The sequence below is a fragment of the Barbus barbus genome (assembly GCF_936440315.1).
Source record: "Barbus barbus genome assembly, chromosome: 13".
In the NCBI taxonomy this organism is placed as follows: Eukaryota; Metazoa; Chordata; class Actinopteri; order Cypriniformes; family Cyprinidae; genus Barbus; species Barbus barbus.
Genome location: NC_136741.1, coordinates 1,868,396 through 1,891,931, shown reverse-complemented (window position 1 = coordinate 1,891,931; position 23,536 = coordinate 1,868,396). Strand labels below are relative to the sequence as shown.

The 23,536-nt window shown below is 37.2% G+C and overlaps 1 protein-coding gene across 1 annotated transcript in view; it reads left to right on the top strand.

Moving 5' to 3' along the window:
• The window catches only part of LOC306879514 (disks large-associated protein 4-like), a gene marked incomplete at its 5' end in the record, with an annotated part of 35,790 nt that overhangs the window by 10,419 nt on the left and 1,835 nt on the right, over positions 1-23,536 (top strand). The window contains 6 exons of the mRNA XM_079432518.1: positions 284-521; positions 12,565-12,953; positions 13,803-13,894; positions 15,092-15,603; positions 21,607-21,698; positions 22,386-22,541. Coding sequence (XP_079288644.1) covers positions 284-521; positions 12,565-12,953; positions 13,803-13,894; positions 15,092-15,603; positions 21,607-21,698; positions 22,386-22,541 — 1,479 coding nt within the window. The remainder of the gene's footprint in view (positions 1-283; positions 522-12,564; positions 12,954-13,802; positions 13,895-15,091; positions 15,604-21,606; positions 21,699-22,385; positions 22,542-23,536) is intronic.

Below are 23,536 nucleotides of genomic sequence, written 5' to 3'. Positions count from 1 at the left end.
AAATTACATTTTAACATATATTCACATAGAAAACGGTTACTTGAAATTGTAATAATATTTCACAGTTTTTACTGTGTTTTTGATCAAATAAATGCAGCTTTGGTGATCAGTAGAGACTTTCAAAAACTTTTGAAAATCTTAATTATTCCGAACTTTTGGCAGCCAGTGTGTATATAATGCATAGTGGGCAGTATTCAGTAATGTTATTCTGAACGCAGCCATGCACCCGTCACTGTTCCTACTCATTCATGCCAGCCCACATCAGCCGTCGCTTTGTCAGCAGGTGCGAGACATGGAGTTGAGCCAGCATTATGGAGACGAGCTGGAGGACATGCATCCTCACTCCCGCTGCAGCGAGCCTCCAGACATGCCCATCCCCACATGCTTCCGCTCACGCAGCCATAGTTACCTTCGAGCCATTCAGTCCGGCTGTTCTCAAGACGACGACACGGCCTCGATGGACTCTGATTCACCGCCGCCCACGACCGCAACGACCGTACGCACCTACAGCAACAACACCGGTGAGTACAGACCAGCAGAGCCAGTCTGACCAGCGCTCAACCATCTCTGCTGTGCTTCTGTTACAAAATATTTAAAAAAGAAATGCATATCAAGATTTGATGGTGTTACTCATTGTCCTGTCCAAATAGAGTTTGTTTTCCCTGTTTAAAATGAAAATAAAGGAGTCATGCTGTTGATCTAATCACACAAAATAAGCTGAAGTGCTATAAAGTTCAAAAGTCAGTCATTCAAAAGTTTATATTTTAAGCATTTTTATTTTTATTATTTACATGCCCAGTATTTATAGATGTAGGGAACTAATTCCTTTTCACTCAAGTGAATATTTGTAATATATTTCTAAATATACTGAGTTTATTTATTTATTTATTTGTTCATTTCTAACTGTAAAGCACAAAAAAAATGTATTGCTGTTGCCCAGGATAAAGGAAACACTGAACACACACCTTTTGTGACAACTTGCCCAAACAGTGGCTCATGGTTGTCCCACTATAGTATAGGGCTGTAGTACTCGAGTCCGGACTCGAGATGTTTTTCTGTCATCTCGGACTTGTCTTGGACTCGTTGGTATTTGGACTCTGACTTGTCTCGGACTTGGTCATTGGACTCGCCAAATGTTCTAGTTGGTCTCGACCGAGTCCATTTTTTTTTTCTCTTTCAAAACAAAAGCATTAATCTGGTTCGCTTGTTCAGAAAATGGGTAATGTAATTGGTTTAATTTACAATCCATCTAGAAGGGGCACTGCCATTGGTCGCCTGGTAAATGCACGGCTGCGTCATATTCCTGGCTCCGAGTGTGCATGGCAGAGGCATAATTCATTTTTATTTTGGCCACGGACAACAATGTCGGCGAGCTGCATAATACAGTTTGCTTTTACAAAGTTCGTTGGAGTTTTCCCTCTCTTCCACCTGACTTTCCTTTGCTTTTATATAGCTTATAAATGCCCGTGCGCAATTTACTTTCACTTTCAATAGCTCAATTCCGGTCAACTGCTTATCGATAACTTACAACAACAAATGTTCTGCAATAAACATCGTCCAGCCTAGAAACAAATAAAAAAACCTTCCAATTTTTAATTTCTTTAATTTTTCAATCTTTAATTGTCTGTTCTCTAACTGAACTAAATGATTTTTATTTCTACTATTAAAAATGGCCTCAGCTTAACACCTGTAATACTGTCTATATCCCCCTATCCCCAGGGGATATATATTGCACCTATATTATATGGCCTAAGGTAAACGGCAAACAAATGCATGCGCGGCCACACACAGACACACAGAGCTGAAGGTGTTTATATGCTACACAGCCTTGCTTGGGAGGGTTACATTGCACTATGGTTTCTTTAGGACAGGGGTCTTAAAGCTTGGTCCTGGAGGGCTGGTGTCCTCCAGAATTCAGCTCCAACCCTTATCAAACACACCTGAAACAGCTAATCTAAGCATACTAGAAACTAGCTAAACTCTGCAGGACACCGGCCCTCCAGGACTGAGTTTGGACACCCTGCTTTAGAACAAGTAACAAGTTCAAGAATGGGAACATGTTGATTTATTTTTTATACTTATGTTGCTTGTTCTTTGTAATATTTTCCATTGGCAGCCCAGAATGTGAGTGTTACACTTTAATAAAAATGCTGAAAATGTGAAGTTGCACTTCAGCTTATGTGACTTTAGTGAAATTGCTAAACCTAAAGTAAATAGAATAGCCTAATTTGATCCTACAGTGTTGCTGCACATGCTTTTAGATCATTACAAATAATAATGCAACATGATTATCTTAGAATAGAAGATATGCTGTCTCTCGTGTCACATAAATGATCAATAGTTAAGTATGTGGTTTTGAAGAAGATGCTTTTATTTTCTTTCTCTGTTTTGACTGTCTCATTTGGACTCGGTCTTGACTCGGACTCGATAGTCCTGGTCTTGGACTCGACAAAGGTGGACTTGACTACAGCCCTACTATAGTATAAATTGGAACCTCATAATGGAACCTGCTATTATTATAGGTATTTTTTTGGCAAATTAGTCATTTAAAAAAAATAAAACCATGTGACAACTAGCCCCGGTCTCTGCGTGTCATGGACTTGTGGTGTGGTGACAGTATATCTCTCTAGGTTTGCTAGTGTAAATTAATGTATAGAGTTGTTGATATAGAAAAATGTTGCATAAAAATAGTTTTATACACTATTTGACAAAATTGAGCAAACATTATTTTGTTTTATTTTTGCAATGTTGATTTATTTTCTTGGTTTTATTATTATGAATATTATTATTTATAACACTTGCATATCATTACTCTTTTGTTTTGATTGCTTCCATTGTCCTCATTTGTAAGTCGCTTTGGATAAAAGTGTCTGCTAAATGACTAAATGTAAATGTAAATTTATTTATTTATGTATTTATTTAATTTCTCTATTTTTCATTTTTGTTTTATACAACAGGCACTGCCTCCCATGACCCCTTGGACATATGAACTGTGTGAAACAATTGTGTGAAACACACAATTTATAATTATTCTGTGTTTCTTGATTTTATTTTATTATTTTTTATTTATTTACTGTTTCTTTTTAAGTTACTCATGCACAATTACATATCCAAATATTTTACATGTAATTTTTTTTTCCTGCAAATAATTTGACAAAACTGTAGTATTTTTCTTTGCAAATTCCTGCATAGCTACTTGAGGACATAAAGCGAGGTAGAGAGAGACCCGCCCTCTCTCCATTTCATTCACTACTATCCTCAGAAGTAGGCGGGCCCTAGTATTTGCGTCACAGATTGAAGTGGGCGGATCTATCAGTCTGATGTCCAATCGCTTGCACGCAAAACAATGACTGACGGCTCGTTTGTCCAGTAATGATTTCCGACGCGTTGTTTCCTTCAACAATACTCCGCTGCATGTCACGAAGGCGTTTCCACACGGTTCTTTCTTTCCGCGACGTGGAAGCTCTTATGATGATGATGATGGTGATGTTGCGTTAATATAAATCTCAGTATACGAGCGAAACAGCGACGAGTTGAGCATCATTTCCAGCGCGAGAGCAGGTGAGAATCAGATACTTCTGTTCATGTGATGCGGACCGACATTAACCCAAGTTTATCATTTAAACACTCACACATTCACACGTGTGTGGATCTTGCTTTAGAATTGTGTTCTTTAAGATGAAAAACTTTTTTTTAATATATATATATATGTCCAGTGATTGTATTGGATGGTGTGATTGGTTATAATAATAATATGTGTTATTCTTAATTACATTAATCATAATGTTTTATTGTTATAGTTTATAATGACTTATTTCTGAGTTATTATACAGGCTGATTATTATATTATTATTATTTATTTTTTTAAAGACAGTTTATGTATGACACACACACTTACACTTCTACACCCTCATTCTCAAACACACCCTATAAATGCAGTGCAATGATCCCAAAACAGTTGTCATGTCAGTTTCCAAGGGGAAGTATCATCTTTAATGGGACTTAAGACGTCTGTAGAGCAGTTGAACTTGACCGCCCTGTCAGACAGGAGCATGCACTGTCAATGATTACAGCATGAAGAGGTTTTACATTACACACATCGCTTTTGTTAAAGGTGTCACTTTGCATTTAATTGCTGTGCATCGCTCTGAAGCGGGTTCATTCATCTGATGACAGGCCTTGGCTTCTGTTATTTTATGCACTCTTATATTTCTTTCAGATGTTTTCTGTGAAGAGTTATGGGCATCTAATCTTAAGAGCCTCATTCTCGTAAGCACTCTCTTGATGTCTGGCTCTTGTATAATGTTTTGTGTTGTGCTTCCGGAAGTGCATACATTCAGAGTGAGTTTTGTCAGTGCAGGGTTGGATAAATAGTCGGCCAACTCCCAGGATGTTTGTACTGAAACAATGAAACAAAGCATCTAGTTTTTTCACAATGACCCACTTGCATGCAGCATATTTCACCTGAATCATGGCATGGAGCTTAACATGTTATGGCACTGGGTCAGGTCTGTGTTTTAAAATACAAACTGTTCCTTTCGTGGAAATCAATAGATAAGGATGAGATCCCCATGAGGCTTTTTACATTCAGCTTCCAAGACTTTTTCCTGCACTTACGGGTAAGTTTTTCATGGATCTGCTCAATTATTTATCGGTTTCTCCATCTGAGCTCAATGCTCTTGTGCTGGAGAGCCTTATGCAGCAGTAATGTCATATGTGGAAGTAATCTTTGTGTTAAAGTCAACATGAAATCAAAACCCATCCTTATTGTTGAGCTCACAAAAGCACATTCTCTGCTGCTTGATCTGATAGTTTACGACTTCAAAACGGTGGATGGTACAAGAAGGATGGGTCAAAGATATCATATCCTCTCATGGCTTTGTTTACATGGCTGCTGTTGCTGTAGTTGTTCTCTTTGGGGATTTACAGCATTTAAACATCAGCAGTGTTTAGAAGTAGCTGACGCAGCGACTGATGCTGCTTTCTTGGAAAGTGTCTCAAGAAACACTGGGAGGAAAATAAGCTCGTTTTAAGGAGTAGTTCACCGCAAAATGAAAATTCTGTCATGATTTGCTCATCCTCATGACCTTCTACATCCAAATACTGCGAAAGGGGAAAGAATCTTCATAGCAGCTTTTGTAAAATAAACAAAAACACCAGAAAATAACTGTAAAACCTTTTAGTTTTTAGATGAATTAAACCTTTAAACTAGGGATAGTTCACCCAAAAATTAAAGTTCTGTCATCATTTACTCACCCTCACGTTTTTCTGCCAGCCATAAAAGAAGATATTTTGTAGATATTTTGCTGGCTGCCATTAACTTCTGTGGTATGAAAAAAAAAAGCACACTGTGGAAGTCAAGAAGGAAATTCATACAGTTTTGGATCCACATGAGTGTGACACTGTGCCTTTAACCTCTTGTACTCTTTTAGTCATAGTATTCTACTGATATTTAATAGTCGACTAGATTTTGAAGCTGTTTCTGAGGTGAGGAACACACACATAGATGAACCGTCAGTGCAATAGTGTCAGCAGTAGAAAGGCCTGTAATTAGGGCTTTTATTAGTTATACAACCTTCATCACACCCAGAATTAGTGAACTAACTAACTAACACACCCATGTCCTAGAATGTGAGATTTCTCAGGTCAGAAGGTTTGGGATCTCCATCTGCTCATTTCTTCAGGTAACCTCAAGGAGGTTATAAACGCTTTATGAAAGAGTTTTAGACCACAGAAAGCTGCATGAAGGGCCGTTCCTGTTGCTAATCATTTGATTAGTCCAAATTCTTGCCTGGATTATGAGAATAAATACATTTAATATGTATTGGGTTCAATATGTTGCAGCAGATTCTTCCTCACAATAAAGTTTTGGCTGTTCCACATATTAACTTTATCTGTTGAAGACTAGATCAGTGTAGATGTTTAGGTGCAGAGGTTGATCTTTCTCGTTGTGGTTTGTTGAAAGAGATTTTGACAAACATGTCTACCATTTATCTTTCACTGACCTGTAGTTTGTTTCCTCATATTATCAGATGGGTGTTTTCTGTGTGTTGACTCATCGTATATATGATCGTAGTAGAGACAAACAGTGTTCCTCATTCTTGTTGTACAAAAATGTGGCGAATTTAAGCACGTAATGTGTTATTTGAGCAAAATAGATGTTAGATGTGAGACTGCTGATGTATTTTGTCAGGATGGTGCTGACACCTGATCTTCTGACACATGAGATGTGTGTGTTTGTGTAGAGCCGAAAAAGTCTCAGAAACAGGTTCAAGGAAGCAAAAGTGAGTAAAAATGGAAATAAATTGGAATGAGTGGATGATGACCTGTGATTGTGCATGACTTGAGCTTTATGATGCATTAATGCATTATGATGCATTAAGGGGTGGTGATGGCGCAGTGGATAAGACGCATGCCTTTGGTGTGAGAGACCCGGGTTCGAATCCACTGTGAGACACCAATGTGTCCCTGAGCAAGACACTTAACCCCTAGTTGCTCCAGAGGCGTGCGACCTCTGACATATATAGCAATTGTAAGTCGCTTTGTATAAAAGCGTCAGCTAAATGAATAAATGTAAATGTAAATTAATCTAGATCTACAACATATCAGCTACAGTTTGGCTCATGAACCGTAGCTTTGCTGTTATTGTGTCATGCAACATTTTCACATTCATTATCAAATTTCTCACATTGCATCTGCTTTATCACGCATTATGCCAAAAAACATCTTAACCATGCTAAATGTTCTAATGGTTTTGTTCGACATGGGAAAGTTTCCATATTTTGCACATTTCCCACACTAAAGGCCAAATCCACATCCTTACAGATTCCAGTGGCGTTGGTCACCGCATCGCTCCGATTTAGAGCTCATACTCCACCAAAGGTTCATTCCACTTGAGTAAGCAACTAAAACAATGACCCTGATTGTCATTTGTGCATTTTTACATCAGTTGCATTTATAAGCTTTATTCTGCATAAAGCTTCTTATTTCTGTCTCACAGGATTTGTGTTGTTTGCTGTATTATTTGTCAGGATTTTCAAATTTCCAAAGAAAAGTAAAAGCATCTAGAATATTATTCAGCAAAACATAAGTTCATTTGGAGAGATTGTTTTGAGGAATAGATGTCATAATGCGTTACGGATTAAAATGTTTTCCCCTTATAAAGACCATGTTTGATCTAGTTTCATTGTACAGTAAAAGAAAATAATGGAAGTGAACTGACCGACATCAACGTTTAAAGTCTTTCTGATGTGGCATTCAGTTTGCATTGAACAAACCTCAGATTAGACGCTCTGCGGCTGTCAATGCCAAGATGCTGCATTAGAAGTGGATGCTCATTACCACAATACACCTGCCATATCGGAAAGGTCAAGATCCGTGAACATGAATTAACAGCAACAGGCAGCAACAGTCCCATGCATCAGATTTTCATAAGATTTGGTTTGTCATAAACATCACACAGTTCTGCATATTGAAAATTCATGCAAAATCAAACGAGAGTCAGTGAAAAGCTCTAGTAAAATAATATGGTAACATCATAACCAAACTTAGCATGCTTATGAGGTCACATGACTGTCTCAAACATGACCCCTCCAACAATAGGCTCCGTCTAGACCTGGAATGTGACTGAGAGGCGTTCTGCAGAAGTATGTCACAGACATGAGCTGAATGTTGGAGTGATGATGTCACAGTGGTGTTTTGTCTTCTGGCGCTATGCAACAGTGAGAATCACCTTCTGAATCACACACTGATACTGGCGTTGTCTGATTCACACTGCTTTCACTTTGACAGGATTTAAGATGACTAACATGAGCTGTTCACATCCTCAGACTCGTTTCTATGGCAATGTTCATTATAACACTAAAATGAGTCACGTGTGGCTTTATTGATGACAGCAGAACACTTAATCGCTTATTAATACATGTCTTTATGCTCTCGCAAAATACTGAAGACGACGTGCATCAGGTTATTGGCTTATAAACTTTTATTTACATATATGCGTATCTATCTGTCTGTTTGTCTGTCTATCTAATCTATATACTTTTTTTCATTAACATTATTATCATGATAATTAAGCACATTTTACAAAAAAAAAACTTAATGCACTTGGATATTTTACTTTGTTTGTAATTGTCATTATTCTCAATGTTCATTGTTTTTATATTCTTATAAACGTCATATAGTATTTTTACTTAATGCAAAATATAATTTCTGTAATTTCAAAATATTGTGTATTTGTTATGATTTTATAGTTGAAATATGACTTAAGATGCATTTTCCTAAAAGCATTGTAAGCCTAAATAGATCTTGGAGACATTTGGTGCCAAATGCAGGGAAATGCAGTTGCTTTTAAGAGAAATGCGTTTTTTTTATTTATTTTTTACATTTTTATTTGTTATTTTATTTCATTTTAAAAGTTTGACATAAAGATTTATTTCTAGTCTGAGACTCTGACAACACCGTGTAAGAGGAATTAGTAATGGGCTAATGGGATCGATCTGCACGTCCTAATTGAAAACTATCATCATAGAGAGCTTTCCATCCAAAGTTTAAAGTGATTTCTGCTTAATGTACTTAAGGAAAGTTGTGCTTTGCTTCTAGTATAAGGTTTTGAGTTGGGTTTCGCACAGAGAACCGGTCATTAACAAGACCCTCTCCGCTTTAGTGTTGTTCAGCGAGTTATTAACATTTTCTCATGGCTCAGTAAATGTCTCGTTTCATTCACAATGCATTTCATTCACACAAGCAAGCCTCTGCTCTTTAGAAACCCGGGATTTCTAGCCTAATGAATGATTTATGCTGAAGCAGAGTCTTTCCACAGGCGATCTCGGATGCTGACACAGACATTACAGCAGCTGCTCCAAACAGACCCGTAAAAATAAACCAGCTGCATCTAATGTGGATTTCATAATGGCCCTCTTACTGTTGAATTAAACCTTTCTGATGGTCCCGATTCACATATACTGTCCATCCTAAATAGTATTCAAAATTAGAATTAGTGTTTCCCAAATTGTAGCATGTTGAAGTGCAGATCCATGCACACTCTAACGGCTAATACTGCCCACAATCCATTGCACGTAGGACGAGGATTCAATTACATAAAAAGTGTTAAAAACTACAAATTAGATGAACAGGTTTAGATAAAGGCGTTTGAGTGATCAGTAATCATATCTAAAGTGACGACTGGATGCATCAGAGACAGAGCGGTTCATTGAAGATGCAATTATGAAGTAGTATTACAGTATGTCCCAAAGCTTGCCTATTATACACACTCAGAAGTATGTACTTTTTCTGCTCAAAGAGTACATATTTTTAGGGTGTAATATAAGTAAGGGATGCAGCAATTGCATTGGACATCATTTTTTCCAACGCAGAGAAAAACAATTGCCAGTTGCAACCCATTTTACCTCAGAGTGAAGCAGGAAATTCAATGCAAAATTAATTGGTTTCATTGGGAAATAATTCATGTGAGCCAGACAGAATACACACAAAACATTAAATAATTGCATTTGGTTAAAATGATCCAATAACCCACTAGGCATATGTAACAAACACAAGCCGAAAGTTGTTTTAGAGCGTGCATGTGTTATTTTGATTAGAGTTTCTTTAAAAGAACTTGCCCTGATGATTCATTTGCAGAAACACCAAGTTACATCTCTAAATGTATCCCCTTTAACGCAGTAAATTAACAAGCTGATCTCAGCCAACCATCTTCCCCTTCATACATTCAGGAACTGATGCTGACTCATCCGTTTTAACATGATCGCATGCATGTAGATCCGTAGAGCTTTTGTCCATATGTTTGCGAATGTCTTTGAGTGTTTGGAGTCTCAGTATGGCAGGGGTCGGCAAGTAAGTTTGGCATCGGGCCAAAAAAAAATCACCTCTAGATGGCGGGCCAGAATTATCAAAGGATAATTTAAGATATTAATTGATGATAAAAAGTGTTCCAGTGTGTTTTGTAACTGGTGGTGAGCTGCTACTCTGTGTAAAATCCTGCGACAGTCATCAGCAAAAAGCCAGATTTGTGTGGCGGTGTCTGATCAGAGTATGTGAGCGGAGTGGAGCGTCAACAATTTCCCCTCCACGCTCCGAGCATTTAATAATCACTCCGCTCTCACTGATATCAGAAACACTGCTCCGCGTCTAAACTATTTCAGTATGTTTGAAATATCACAGTTCTATGGAAACCACTGAATAAAAACTAAAAAAAAAACTTTTTCCCTCAGAATTGTGATATAAACTCACAATTGCGAGTTATAAAGTCAGAATTGCGAGTTTATATCTCAGAATTATGACTTTTTAACTCGCAATTGTGAGTTTATATCACGCAATTCTGAGAAAAAAAAGTCAGAAGGAACAAATAAATTCCTTGAGAAATATAACTTCCTGCTTATGTCCACTGCAGTCATCATAGCCTTCACATTCTTTCTGATTTGAGTGAGCCTTGCTAGCTAAATATGTTCAACATGTGAGATCTTGCTAAATATGCAGTTATATTACGGGTCGTTGGCATGAATTGTACTCATGATGGTGGTGGAGTGCTCTTGGAGCGAGTGAAAACCACGACGCTCCGACTTTTTAAAATCCGCTTCTCACTCCATTCAAAATCACACCGCTCCACTCACGCTCTGCTCCGCTCACATACTCTTATTGTGAGTAACTGTTGCTGTCATGACAGATCTATTTCAGAACCAGCCGCTATCAAAATAATCTGGCTATGGCTGCGGGTCAGATATTATTGCTGGCGGGCCGCCTGTTTTTTTTAGGAAAGGAAAGTTTTTAAGAATATTATGCTGGATCTGAATTTTTGTGTCTAGTTGCAGCATGTTTCTGCATGATGTTTGAGTATGAAACATACATACGGCTCTGACGCTCAGATTTACGACACACAGGATTCCTGTGGGCTTGTTATGTTTGCCATCGTTTCCGTCTGCCAACTCCACCCGAGTGCTGCGGTGGCGCTGTGAACTCACACTGAGACACACACATACTGGGGTTACAATGGGCATATATTGGGCAAAATAAAATCTTTCTCTTCTCTGCATTTCTCCTCTCCAGGCATTGTATATTATGAATATTGTTGGTGGATTGCTTTTATTACTCTCTTGTTAGTCACTTTGGAGAAATGCATCTTCTAAATGCATAATGTAAATGTAATCCACTTTATTTCACTCTCTGTCTTGATTTAAATCCAGTAACCCATTAAAAACTGCTAATACTATCAAGTCTGTGAACAAATAAATTAATGAGGTCAAATACTCTTATGCACTCAAATGCAGCAGGATCTGTATGTCAGATATGTTTTAGTTTGTTTGTGAATCTTTCTTTACAACTCTGATATTTTGTTATCTAATGCAGTGACATGCAGAGATTTTAGCGTGGCTTTGGAGTCCAGATACATTTCGGGGCCGCTGCGGGGCTGGAAAAACAACTGTGTTGTTGGAAAGAGAGGTCGCAGGCTGTGTTGACGTCAGAGTCACTGCCATCATAAACATGGACAAAACACACACACACACACACACACACACACACACACACACGGACACATGTACACACTGAGAGCTGTGAGGACGAGATCAGACTACAGCTGAGAATTAGTGCTAGTTGTTATTAGTATATAGATTTATTGTTGTTGCCAACAGCCTTTGATTTTGCTCATCAATCTTTGCCTTTGCAAGTTTGTGTGTTTGAGTCATCTTTAATATTCAGTTTTATAAATATATACTCTTGTCTGAATTTGAATTTATATTTATGAATTTACAGTGAATTTAAAGATATTTGTAATCTTTGCGTCACTATTAATAGCAGTAGTGAATAATTGAAACTTTTACAGCAGCGACTTTTTCATTTTGAAGCATCAAAACAAAGATGAAAATACATTTGTGAACATTTAGAACAAATTTTAAATTCATACATATTTAATCATTATTGAGTTATGCATTTCGAATATTATTTAAAAAATAATTATATAATATATTATATATGATATTATCGCTGTTAAATATTAATATTTAGTTATATTATATAATATATAGTTATATTAAGATTATTGATGGGCAATAATTAATCACGATTAATCGCATCCAAAATTAAAGTTTTTGTTTATATAATATGTGTGTGTACTGTGTATATTTACACACACATACAGTATATATTTTGAAAGTATTTACATGTGTATATTTATATTCATATAATTTATATTATATATAAATATAATTACTATATAAACATAACGCATTTTCTTAAATATATATACATGCATGTGTGTGTATTTATATATACCTAATAAATATTATGTATATTAATTAAATATTAGTAAATATATTAAACAGGGCTGGGTTGTGCAAATAAATTATGGGAAAAATTGCCTCAGAAATCTATCTCCTGATATCAGTATCGGTTCAGAAAAAGAGTGTGTATACTTGTATACATTCAAATATACATCGTCAACCAACAAAGGGATTTTGTGTCTTGCATACTAAGTTTGAATAATGGAAAGATATTTGACACGTCAGTCTCATCCCTCTAATGTTTTATGTTTCTTTCTCTCCGTGTCTGCAGTCTCCACATGTATGACCACCTGTAAGAAGGTGGCTCCGCCTCCTGTTCCCCCTCGCACCACCTCCAAACCCTTCATCTCCGTCACCGTGCAGAGCAGCACAGAGTCCGCGCAGGACTGCTACCCCGACCACCACGACCGCAAGAGCGAGGCCAACAGCCAATCAGGACGCAGCAACTCCTCCGACAGCCTCAACAGCCTGGCCAAAGGGTCACGACCCCAGCTTCCTGTAGCACCGCCCCGTGAACCCCAGATCCCGGCGGCTGTGGTCATCTCTCCCAACCCGCTCCGAGAGTCCCATCATGAGCAGGTGAAGGGGGAGGCGCTTGCTGCGGACAAACCCCCTGTAGACCCCGTCCCGAGACGGAAACTCTCCTCCATCGGGATTCAAGTGAGTTTATTGAGCTCAGGCTGTCACACACTTCAATATGAATGGATTTTAGTGTTGCAGACCTTCTTTAAAGGGGTCTCATGGAATTTATGAATGGAATGATTCAACGACTCACTCAAGATTTAGTTTCATAACTGGATGAATCTGTGTTTTTGAATAAATCTCTTGAATGAATGATTAAAAGACTATTTTAATAGCCCCTTTTCAGCACCTAAAAAAAGTTGCGCACACAGGAATTAATAGGTGGAATTTAAATTAAAATTTTACAAGTATCCGATTGCTAACCGATTATGGAATTGGAATTGATTTTCGATTCTCAACCCTACTCATGACGATGCTGAAAAGAACAATATTTTGTGTAATGCAATGTGTTTACATGGTTTCAGGTTCAAAAAACACATTTTCCACATGCCGAACATTATTGTTGCTCCCCTTAAAGCTTATCGTTCTGAAAAGCACGGTGTGCTCTGATTGGCCAGCTATCCAGTGCGTTGTGATTGGCCGAATACCTCAAGCCTGTGACGGAAATGTTACGCCCCTTACCATATTTGGAAACACACAGCGTCTCCACGACAACAATACTACAACAAGAATAAAAGTTCCGCCTTCTTTATTTGCGTAAACATTTGGGCGGGGTTATGCAAATCGTCCAACACAGTGACGTAGATTTGAGTCTTAACTTTTATAAAGAATATCTCTTTGGGTTTGAGACTTTAGTCTTTGCAACTTTACGGATCTTATATATGCACACACCGCTTGTAACACTCCAAAGACAAAGGAAAACTTGAAATCGCATCATATTTTAAGACCCCTTTAAGTTGAGTGCTGATATTTCACTGCTGTTTGTAGGTCGACTGTATTCAGGAAATCCAGGCTAAAGTAGAGACGCCACCGCTGGCCAGATTCCAGTCCATCGGAGTTCAAGTGGAGGACGGCTGGACGTGAGTCTGTTTCACTTCCTGTTTCTTGCTCACTGTATAATAAACCTAGTCTCAGAAACAGAACTCAACTGTAAACAGCCACTTTTTCAGCTGCCTTGGCTTATTTTTCCTCATTCAGTTTTTCTATAATCTTTTTAGAAGATTCATCAATAAGGAGAGTCTTGAACCAAACCAACCAGCTCTGTTACACAGAACAAAAACTGTGTAAGCCTATAGGAAAATAAAGCAAATATCGAATAACATTATTGCAATAACAGTTCAATTATTATATAGATATGCACATATCAGTAAGATTTTTTTACAAGAAAATAATACTTTTATTCACCAAGGAAGCATTAAATTGACCAAAAATGACAGTAAAGACATTTACAATCAAATTATTATAATTAAATTATAATATAATTATACAAAAGTATTCTATTTCAAATAAATGCTGTTCTTTTCAACTGGCTATTCATCAAAAAACCTGAAAGAAATGCATCTCGGTCTCCACAAAAATATTAAAGAAACTGTTTTCAACGAGCTTTGCCATCACAGAAAAAAATTATATTTTAAAATATATTAAAATAGAAAAGAGTTATTTTAAATTGTAATAATATTTCACAATATTACTGATTTTACTGTATTTTTAATCAAATAAATGCTTCTTTTTTTTCAAAACATTTTTTAAAAATCTGACTTTGATTTTGAACAATATTAAAATAATATTTTCATAACTGCATTGATTTTTGTTATTGTTACATTTCATTAAATTATCAAAAACATTAATTCAATCAAAAGTTTTTATTTTTTATTAATAAATGTATTCCTTAATTTTTTCAGTGGCATTCTTAGTGTAGTAGACTGAAAGCATTAGAGAATCGACCCAACATCTTTTAAAGTAATGCTCTGTCCCGCTTGATTAAACACTGTCTTTAATTTTGTCTCATTGTATCTAATGTCAAACACAGATCTGCACGCAGTTCATGCCGACATCACTGGCCTGTGAAGATGCCAGAATCCCGAGCCAAGCTGTACTCGCTCGATAGGGCATATATTTTCATGCTCCAGCTCAAATATGGCCTAGTTTCTGCTGTTTAGTGCAGCGTTAAACAGAATCTAATGGGAGACTGTGTGTAGTTTAGATTGTCTGGAGTTGGACGCGTAATTGATATGATAAGTGACCTAATTTGACTCATAACTGTGTGTGTGTGTTAGTTTCAGCCGCTCCAGTAGTATGGCCTCTCGGCAAGAGACGGACTCAGACACACAAGATCTCTCGCTCACGTCGCTGACGTTCCTGTCCAACTCCAAACACACTGAGAAGAAAGTCATGGTCAACAGCACCAGCCAATCGGTGGACTCGCCTCCGCAGCTCTCCCTCGACAATGGTAACCATGACAACGACGTGCCGGTGACGACCAGCGGCCCCTCCCGACAGATCCTGACCAATCGCTCGACCACGCAGAGCAGCTCCTCGTCCTTCTCCGAGAGTCTGGATCCGGCCCTCGACCCGTCATCCCTCCCGCCGCCCGACCCCTGGCTGGAGAGCGGGAACGGGACGGGGAACGGGGGCCCCGCCCAGCTGCTGACGGGGGCCACAGGAGCTACGGCGTGCCGGCGGGACGGTCACTGGTTCCTGAAGCTCCTGCAGGCCGAGACGGGAAGGATGGAGGGATGGTGCAGTCAGATGGAGAAAGAGACCAAAGAGCACCAGCTCTCAGAGGAGGGTAAGACCGCATATCTGGTCCTTGGTGTGTTCTGATGGACTGGAGATCGTAGGGTGGCCCTCCAAAATCTAAAGACCCTGAATGCGCTCACATATGTGACCCTTTTAAAATTGAGATTTAACAATCATCTGAATAAATAAGTTTTCCATTGATGATTTGGTAGGATAGGACAATATTTGGCTGCGATACAACTATTTGAAAATCTAGAAACTTTAAAATAATCAAAATATTTAGGTAAAATCTCCTTTAAAGTTGTCCAAATGAAGTTCTTAGCAATGCATATTACTAATCAAAAATTAAGTTTTGATATATTTAAGGTAGGAAATTTACTAAATATCTTCATGGAACATAATCATTTCTTAATATCCTAATGATTTTTGGCATAATAGAAAAATTGATAATTTTGATCCATACAATGTATTGTTGGCTATTGCTGCAAATATACCTGTGCTACTTAAGACTGGTTTTGTGCTGCAGGGTCAGATATATGTGATGTGTTTGTTTCTGTGTGTGTCATATATCAAACCAGCAAATAGAAAGGTGTTTATTCCGATGAAGTGCTCTAATCTACATGATTAATACAAATCAGTGTGTTAATGTCTGACAGAACTGTGAAGATGCACATAATCACACACACTGGCCTAGACTGGCCTTAACCCTCTTTTTATTTGTGATAAAGTGTCTCAGTCGAAATTACATTCACACTGGGGTTTTAGGAAGCCAAATAAATTAGAATATAATAATAATAACAACAATGACAGTAATAGCCATATATTGTAAAACAACTGTACTGTAAAATAAATGAAAATGAATATTTCACAGGTTAATTATTTTTGCTTTACATTACAGTAGGGAAATTACAATGCTTCTTTCCTAATTTCTTCACTTGAAAGAGACTAGCTGTCAGCAATTCATGCTGCACTTTTAAGCTTTTATTTTGACAGAAAACTCCAGCTTCAGTGAAAACGTGCTTAGAAAAACACGTCTCTCACTACAAACCTAGTGAAATGCTGTAATCATCTGCCACGAAAATAAAGCCTAACTGGTGGCCGTTGCATTCCCAAACGTGCTAAACTCACAGCATGTGCAATAAACGAGTTCACTGCATTCAATCAGTGTGAACGGAGCTGTTCTGAGGCACGGAAAACTCCGGATCACGAGCTGATCATCTGTACGAAGTGCAGCTTCGCTTTAAAACACACAGCAAAAACAGACTCGAGGAAGGAATTAAGCTATATTGTGCTCTTGGTTTTAGTTTATTTGATAGATACTGTTCCAAAGCATAATGGCCCAAAACACAACTTTAAAAACCTATTATGTTAGAATAAGAAGTATAAATATGTTTTAAAAACTACACTTTTTGCCTTTTCATATTGTCATGTCATGTGACCACGATATCGAGACCGTTTTGCTATCATGATATTGATCATATCGTTACATCCCTATATATACACAGTCATGGCCAAAAATATTGGCATCTTTTATTTAAAAAAAATTCACAAAAATCTGACCTTTCACTGGATAATAATAATTTAAAATGGGGGAAATATCATTATGAAATAAAGGTTTTTCTCTAATACACATCGGCCACAATTAACGGCACCCTTTTATTCAATAACAGCTCTAAATGTTCTCCTATAATGCTTGATGAGGTTAGAGAACACCTGACAAGAGATCAGAGACCATTCCTTCATCCAGAATCACTCCAGATCCTTCAGATTCACAGCTCCATGACGGTGCTTCTTCTCTTCAGTTCACCTCACTCATTTTCTACAGGGTTCAGGTCAGAGGACTGGAATGGCCAGCAGAAGCTTGGTTTTGTGCTCAGTGACCCATTTTTGTGTTGTTTTTGAGGTTTGTGTTTGGATTATTGTACGGTTGGAAGATCCAAACATGGCCCATTATAAGATGTGTTGGTATTTGATAGAATCAGTGATGCCATGTGTCTAAACAAGATGTCCAGGACCTCCAGCAGAAATATAGGCCCACAACATCACAAATACAGCAGTATATTTCATTGAACACATGGGGTACTTTTTATCCCTGTGTTCACCAAACCCATCTTGAGAGTTTGCTGCTAAATATCTCATTTTTTGTTTCATCTGACCATAGAAGTCAGTCCCATTTGAAGTTCCAGTCGTGTCTGATAACTGAATATGCTGGAGTTTGTTTTTGGATGAGCTAGGATCATTTTTCTTGAAACCCTCAATAGGTGCTATTTGACTTTTTTTTTTTTTTTTTTTTTTTTTTATGTTTTTCTGACCCCAAGACTCAACTATTTTCTGCAATCCTCCAGCTGTGGTCCTTGGAGAGTCTTTGGCCACTCAAACTCTCCTCCTCGCCGTGCATTAGGATGATATAGACACACATCCTCTTCCAGGCAGTTTCGTAACATTTTCTGTTGATTGGAAATTCTTAATTATTGCCCTGATGGAGGTAATGGGTTAGGGTAATTTAAGGTCATTTTCACTGCTCTAGCTCTTTTCTTAAAGGGTCCTATTATGCTCTTTTACACAGTCTTGATTTTGTTTTGGGGGTGTACTAGAACATGCTCTCATGCTTGGTGGTTCGAAAATCGCATTATTTTTCACATAATTTACATTATTACAATACCTTTCTCCCCAGCCTGGTACAAACAGCTCGATTAGTTCCGGGTTTGATGAAGGCCCGCCTTCTGAAAAACGAACTGTGTTGTGATTGGTTATCTGTACCAGTGCGTTGTGATTGGCGAACAGCTTAGACAGCGTTTCAGTATTGCCCCGCCCCTTGCCAGAACAGCAAGTTCGTCAGTGTTGCCAAATCAATTCAGAGCCCGAGAATATTGAACAAGAGGATCGTGCAGATCCTTTGCATGCACGGATATTGCAAGGCATATTAGAGTGATAATGTTATTGTTGTTGTTGTTGTTTTTTTTTGGGCTAAATCATGTTTTAGATGGGATGTCAACAACAAAATAACTGCATTGACTATGTACAGATAAGTGCAACGGTAATATGTATTATGTTTATTGTTCTTTAATTCTAACATTATAACATGAATTGCACTGAAACTGTTATACAGTTGAATTTATTTATACCATAGTCCCACAGACTTACACTATTTGTGGCGGCATATATATATAAAAATATGCAAATTGATTCTCTGCCAGCAGGAGGCGCTGTTGGAGCGGGAGAGAGCGAGGTTTCCCTGTAACTCTGTACACAAAGCAGAGCTCCGCTCACAAACGCTGCTTTATCAGACATTACATGCAAGATGAAATGAAAATGATATCCAAAATTTTCTGAAAATAGTTGGTTTCCATCAGAAATACAGTGATATAAAAACACCCGCACTGAGTTTTGATTTTGAAACGTGCAGTGCTCCTCAGCCCCCAACCATTCAAATTTCTGTAGGCGGGATTTACAATTTGTGATGTCATAAATACAGGAAAACAACTTTGTAGTCCAAACGAGCCGTTCGCTGTAGTTCTTGAAAAGGGATTTTTTAAAAATGAAATATCTGCCTTTGGAGTGGACTTTGAGATTTGTAACATTGTAGATTGTTTTTTGCCCAAACATACACACTACATACAGACTAAAATTCAAAAAGTGAAAAAGCATAATAGGACCCCTTTAAAGCCACTTCACTAATGCTGCACATCAGAAATATATTCTTTGGTTTTTCTCGTTGTGATGGATGATTAAGGGAATTTGGGCTTTGTTTTCCCTCCGGTTTATATTTCTGTGAAACAGGAAGCCATGGCTGGATACTTTCATGTTCATAATCACACTGGAGTGCTCAAAATTGTGAATATGAATGGAAATATGCTTCAGAGATATTTTCACTCATAAGAATTTGTAGGGGTGCCAATAATTGTGTCCAACGTGTATTTGAGAAAAACATTTATTATGATATTTCCCCCCATTTAAAATTTTTATTATCCAATTAAAGGTTTGATTTTTGTGATTTATTTTTTAATAAAAGATCAAAAGATTGACAATGCAGATTAATTTTCACAGCCACCTTTGATCATATTTACCAAGAGTGACGATATTTTTGGCCATGACTGGAGATATATATATATATATATATATATAATGTCAAAAGCACAATTAGAATTAAAACTATTATATTAAAAATTTTACTATATTAATATACTAAATATTAGATGAAAAATGTCAAAGTAAAAAAAATTCAACTTAGAAGTGTTACTGAAAAATAAGTTTGTTGAAGTACTATAATTACTAAAACTGAAAGAAAAAGAAAAATTAATTCATGCTAAATAGAAGAATTAAAAATGAAAATGACTAAAATCTGAAAATATAGAAATAGGAGCCAATTCAAAATATTAACAAATGCAATAGCAGTATATAAAATGACTCAAATGTTTTTGTGATTTCATTAGGGTTCATTAGTTAGACCTTTTGAAGTGGCACACAGACTACGATTTCTCTTAATGAATGAAACAAAGTGCCTCATTAATTAGGTTAATTACATGTGTTCTGAGCAGCTCTAGTGTTTCTACCATTCTTCACAGGCTCTGTTTGTCTGTTATATACGCCTGGTTCATCAGTTTTGCTCAACTCTTTCTGCCAAACACTTACAGATCTCGCTCTCTCTCTCTCTCTATGTCTCTCTCTATGTCTCTCTCTCTGTTTCTCTCGCTCTCTCTCTGTCTCTCTCTCTCTCTATGTCTCGCTCTCGCTCTCTCTCTATGTCTCTCACTATGTCTCTCTCTGTCTCTCTCTCTCTCTATGTCTCTCTCTCTGTCTCTCTCTCTATGTCTCTCTCTCTGTCTCTCTCTCTCTCTCTGTCTCTCTCTCTATGTCTCTCTCTCTGTCTCTCTATGTCTCTCTCTGTCTCTCTCGCTCGCTCTCGTTCTATGTCTCTCTCTCTGTCTCTCTATGTCTCTCTCTGTCTCTCTCGCTCTCTCTCGCTCTATGTCTCTCTCGCTCTCGCTCTCTCTCTCTCAATTCAATTCAGTATTGCTTTATTGGCATGACTGTAAAAATACAATATTGCCAAAGCTTGAAATATATGTGGAGAACTATAATAACAATGAAAGATCAAAATAATAGAATAAAAACATTTCATATAAAATTAATTAAACAGTGTAACAAATAAGAACTTGTGTGAACATTTCATTCCACAGTGTTTAACATATAAACACACACACTGTGGTGGACAGTAGGGAAACACACTGAGGTCAGACATATTACACACACACACACACACACACACACACACACACACACACGTTCACCTGCTGTCTCTCAGGCTGTGGCACACACACATACACACACACACACGTATCTCGCAGCCAGTGCTGCTGTCTGTCCCTCTCCTAGTATTCTCTTTATTTGTTCCTCTTCAGTCATGTCTGTAAAGTTCTTTATGATGTTTGTGAATTTGTTGATGTATATGTCTCTGATTGATTTAAATTGGTAACAGTGAAGTAGGAAGTGTGTCTCTGTCTCGATCTCTCCTGTCTCACAGTGAACACACACTCTTTGCTCTCTGGGTAACCAGCTCTTTCTGTGTCTGCCGGTCTCGATGGCTAGTCTGTGCTCACTGAGCCTGTACTTGCTCAGGATCTGTCTCTGCTTTGTGTGTCTAACACACTGGAGATATTCTTCTTATTCATATTTTAATTTTATAGTTTGATAGAGTTGTAATTTACTTAGTGTTTTGGTTTCTTGATCCCAATGTTCCAGATATATATGTTTAGATTGTTTGATAATTAGATTTATTTTGATGTTTGGGTGAGAAGCAGTGCTGGTCTGAGACTAGTTAGTGTTAGTAGAGTTAGTCAGGTTAGTAAGTCTCAGAACCAGCTGACTGAGTGGACTCTTTTCAGGGTTCAGTTCTTGGGTTTGTAGTGCTTTAAAATGTAGCGATTCTGTGGGACTTAATTTTAGATGCATCCAGAATTTGAGGAATCTTTTTAATATATTTATAATGAATGGGAATCGGCCTAATTCTGCCCCTCTCTCTCTCTCTCTCTCTCTCTCTCTCGGTCTGTAGTTTTGGGGAAGGTCCGTACCGCGGTGGGCTGTGCTCAGCTCCTCATGTCCCAGAAGTTCCAGCAGTTCAGAGGCCTGTGTGACCAAAACCAGGTAGTTCAATCACAGTAGTTCACGCTCAAAATGGTCCTGTGTTTAGTTTATTTAGTTTATTTAGTATGTCTTATCACACGCTTCCAGTGGACAAAATGATTTATTTTCAGCTTTTCATTTGCCGAGACAGAAGTGCACAGCATACGGAGTAGAATAAATTTGTGTATATTATTCGCAAAACTGCTGTTATCTTCAGTTTAGTGCAACAATTTATGTAAGAATGATTTTACACACAATATACACAAATTAATTCTGCTTGTATTCATTAAAGGGACAGTTCTCCCAAAAATGAAACTTCTGTCATCATTTACTGACCCTAGTTGTTCCAAACCTGTATGAGTTTCTTTCTTCTGTTGAACATAAAAGAATAAATTCTGAATAATGTTGTTAACCGTTAACAGTTAACAGGGGGAAAAATGCTATGAAACTCAACAAGGACATTCAGACCATTCTGTATTTCAGTCTGTTTTTGTACATCAGCTCAAATACAGAACCTGTTCTTCTGACTACAACTCAGGGTTAGTTATCAAATCAGCTTCTCAGAATCAGAAAATGCCAAGAGCTGCACATTTATGAGCAACAGAACTACTTCTCTTGAGATGTGTCGCCCCCTTGTGGACAACTGAAGACACACTTGTGTGAAATGCTATTCCATATAAAAATAAAAATAAATCCCTGTCTGTTCAGAATGTGAACGCAAACCCGAGACCCACGGCTCAAGATCTGGCTGGGTTTTGGGATCTTCTTCAGCTCTCGATAGAAGACATCAGCCTCAAGTTTGACGAGCTTTATCATCTCAAATCAAACGACTGGAAGCTGCAAGGAGACTCGCCGGAGAAGCAGGTACAAACACGGCTAATGAAATAAATATAGCAGTAAATGCCATAGATGCCATGCAGATGATATATTGTACATATACTAGACACTCAGAACAGTGTTGTTTTAGTATTATTTATAGTATTTTATTTTATATTTTCAGTTTTTAGTCATTTTATGTTTGCAACGTTTTGTTTTTAATATTCCTATTTACCTCAAATCATTTTTATTTATTTTAGTAATTATTATAATGTCAACTTAAACTTATATTTTAGTAACATTTTTATTTTATTTTAAGTTTTTGTCCTGTGCTTATGACATTTTTTATATATAGATATATTTGTTTAGCTTTAATTTACACAAACAGTCAAAAGTTTGAAATCATTAAGATATTTTAATGTTTTTGAAGGAAGTCTCTTCACCAAGGCTGCATTTATTTGACAAAAAAAAAAATGCAGCACCAATAATTGAAGTATTATTGCGGAGTATTATTGCTATTAAAAGAATGGTTTTCTACTGTAATGTAGTTTCAAATGTAATGTATTTCTGTGATGCAGCTGTATTTTCAGCATCATTACTCCAGTCTTCAGTGTCACATGATCTTCAGAAATCATTCTAATATACTGATTTACTGTGTAATTATTGTCAATTATTATTGCTACTCAATTATTAATAATATTTTTTTTTTGCTGCTCGGAAACTGTGATGCATTTCATTTTTCAGGATCCTTAGAAAGTTCAAAAGAATAGCATTTCTTTTAAATAGACATTTTTGTAACATTATAAATGTTGTTACTGTCTGTTTTGGTCAATGTAATGCATCTTTGCTGTATATATATATATATAATCTATTTTACTAGTAATTTTAATACTTAAACTTATTTTCAGTTAGTTGCCAAGTTTAAGTTGGAGTTTTGCATCTAATGTTTATATTTGATTTTATTTCCATTACCAAAAATGATTAATATTTATTATTATTAGTAAACAGTAGGGGTGTAACGGTACACAAACATGGCGGTTCGG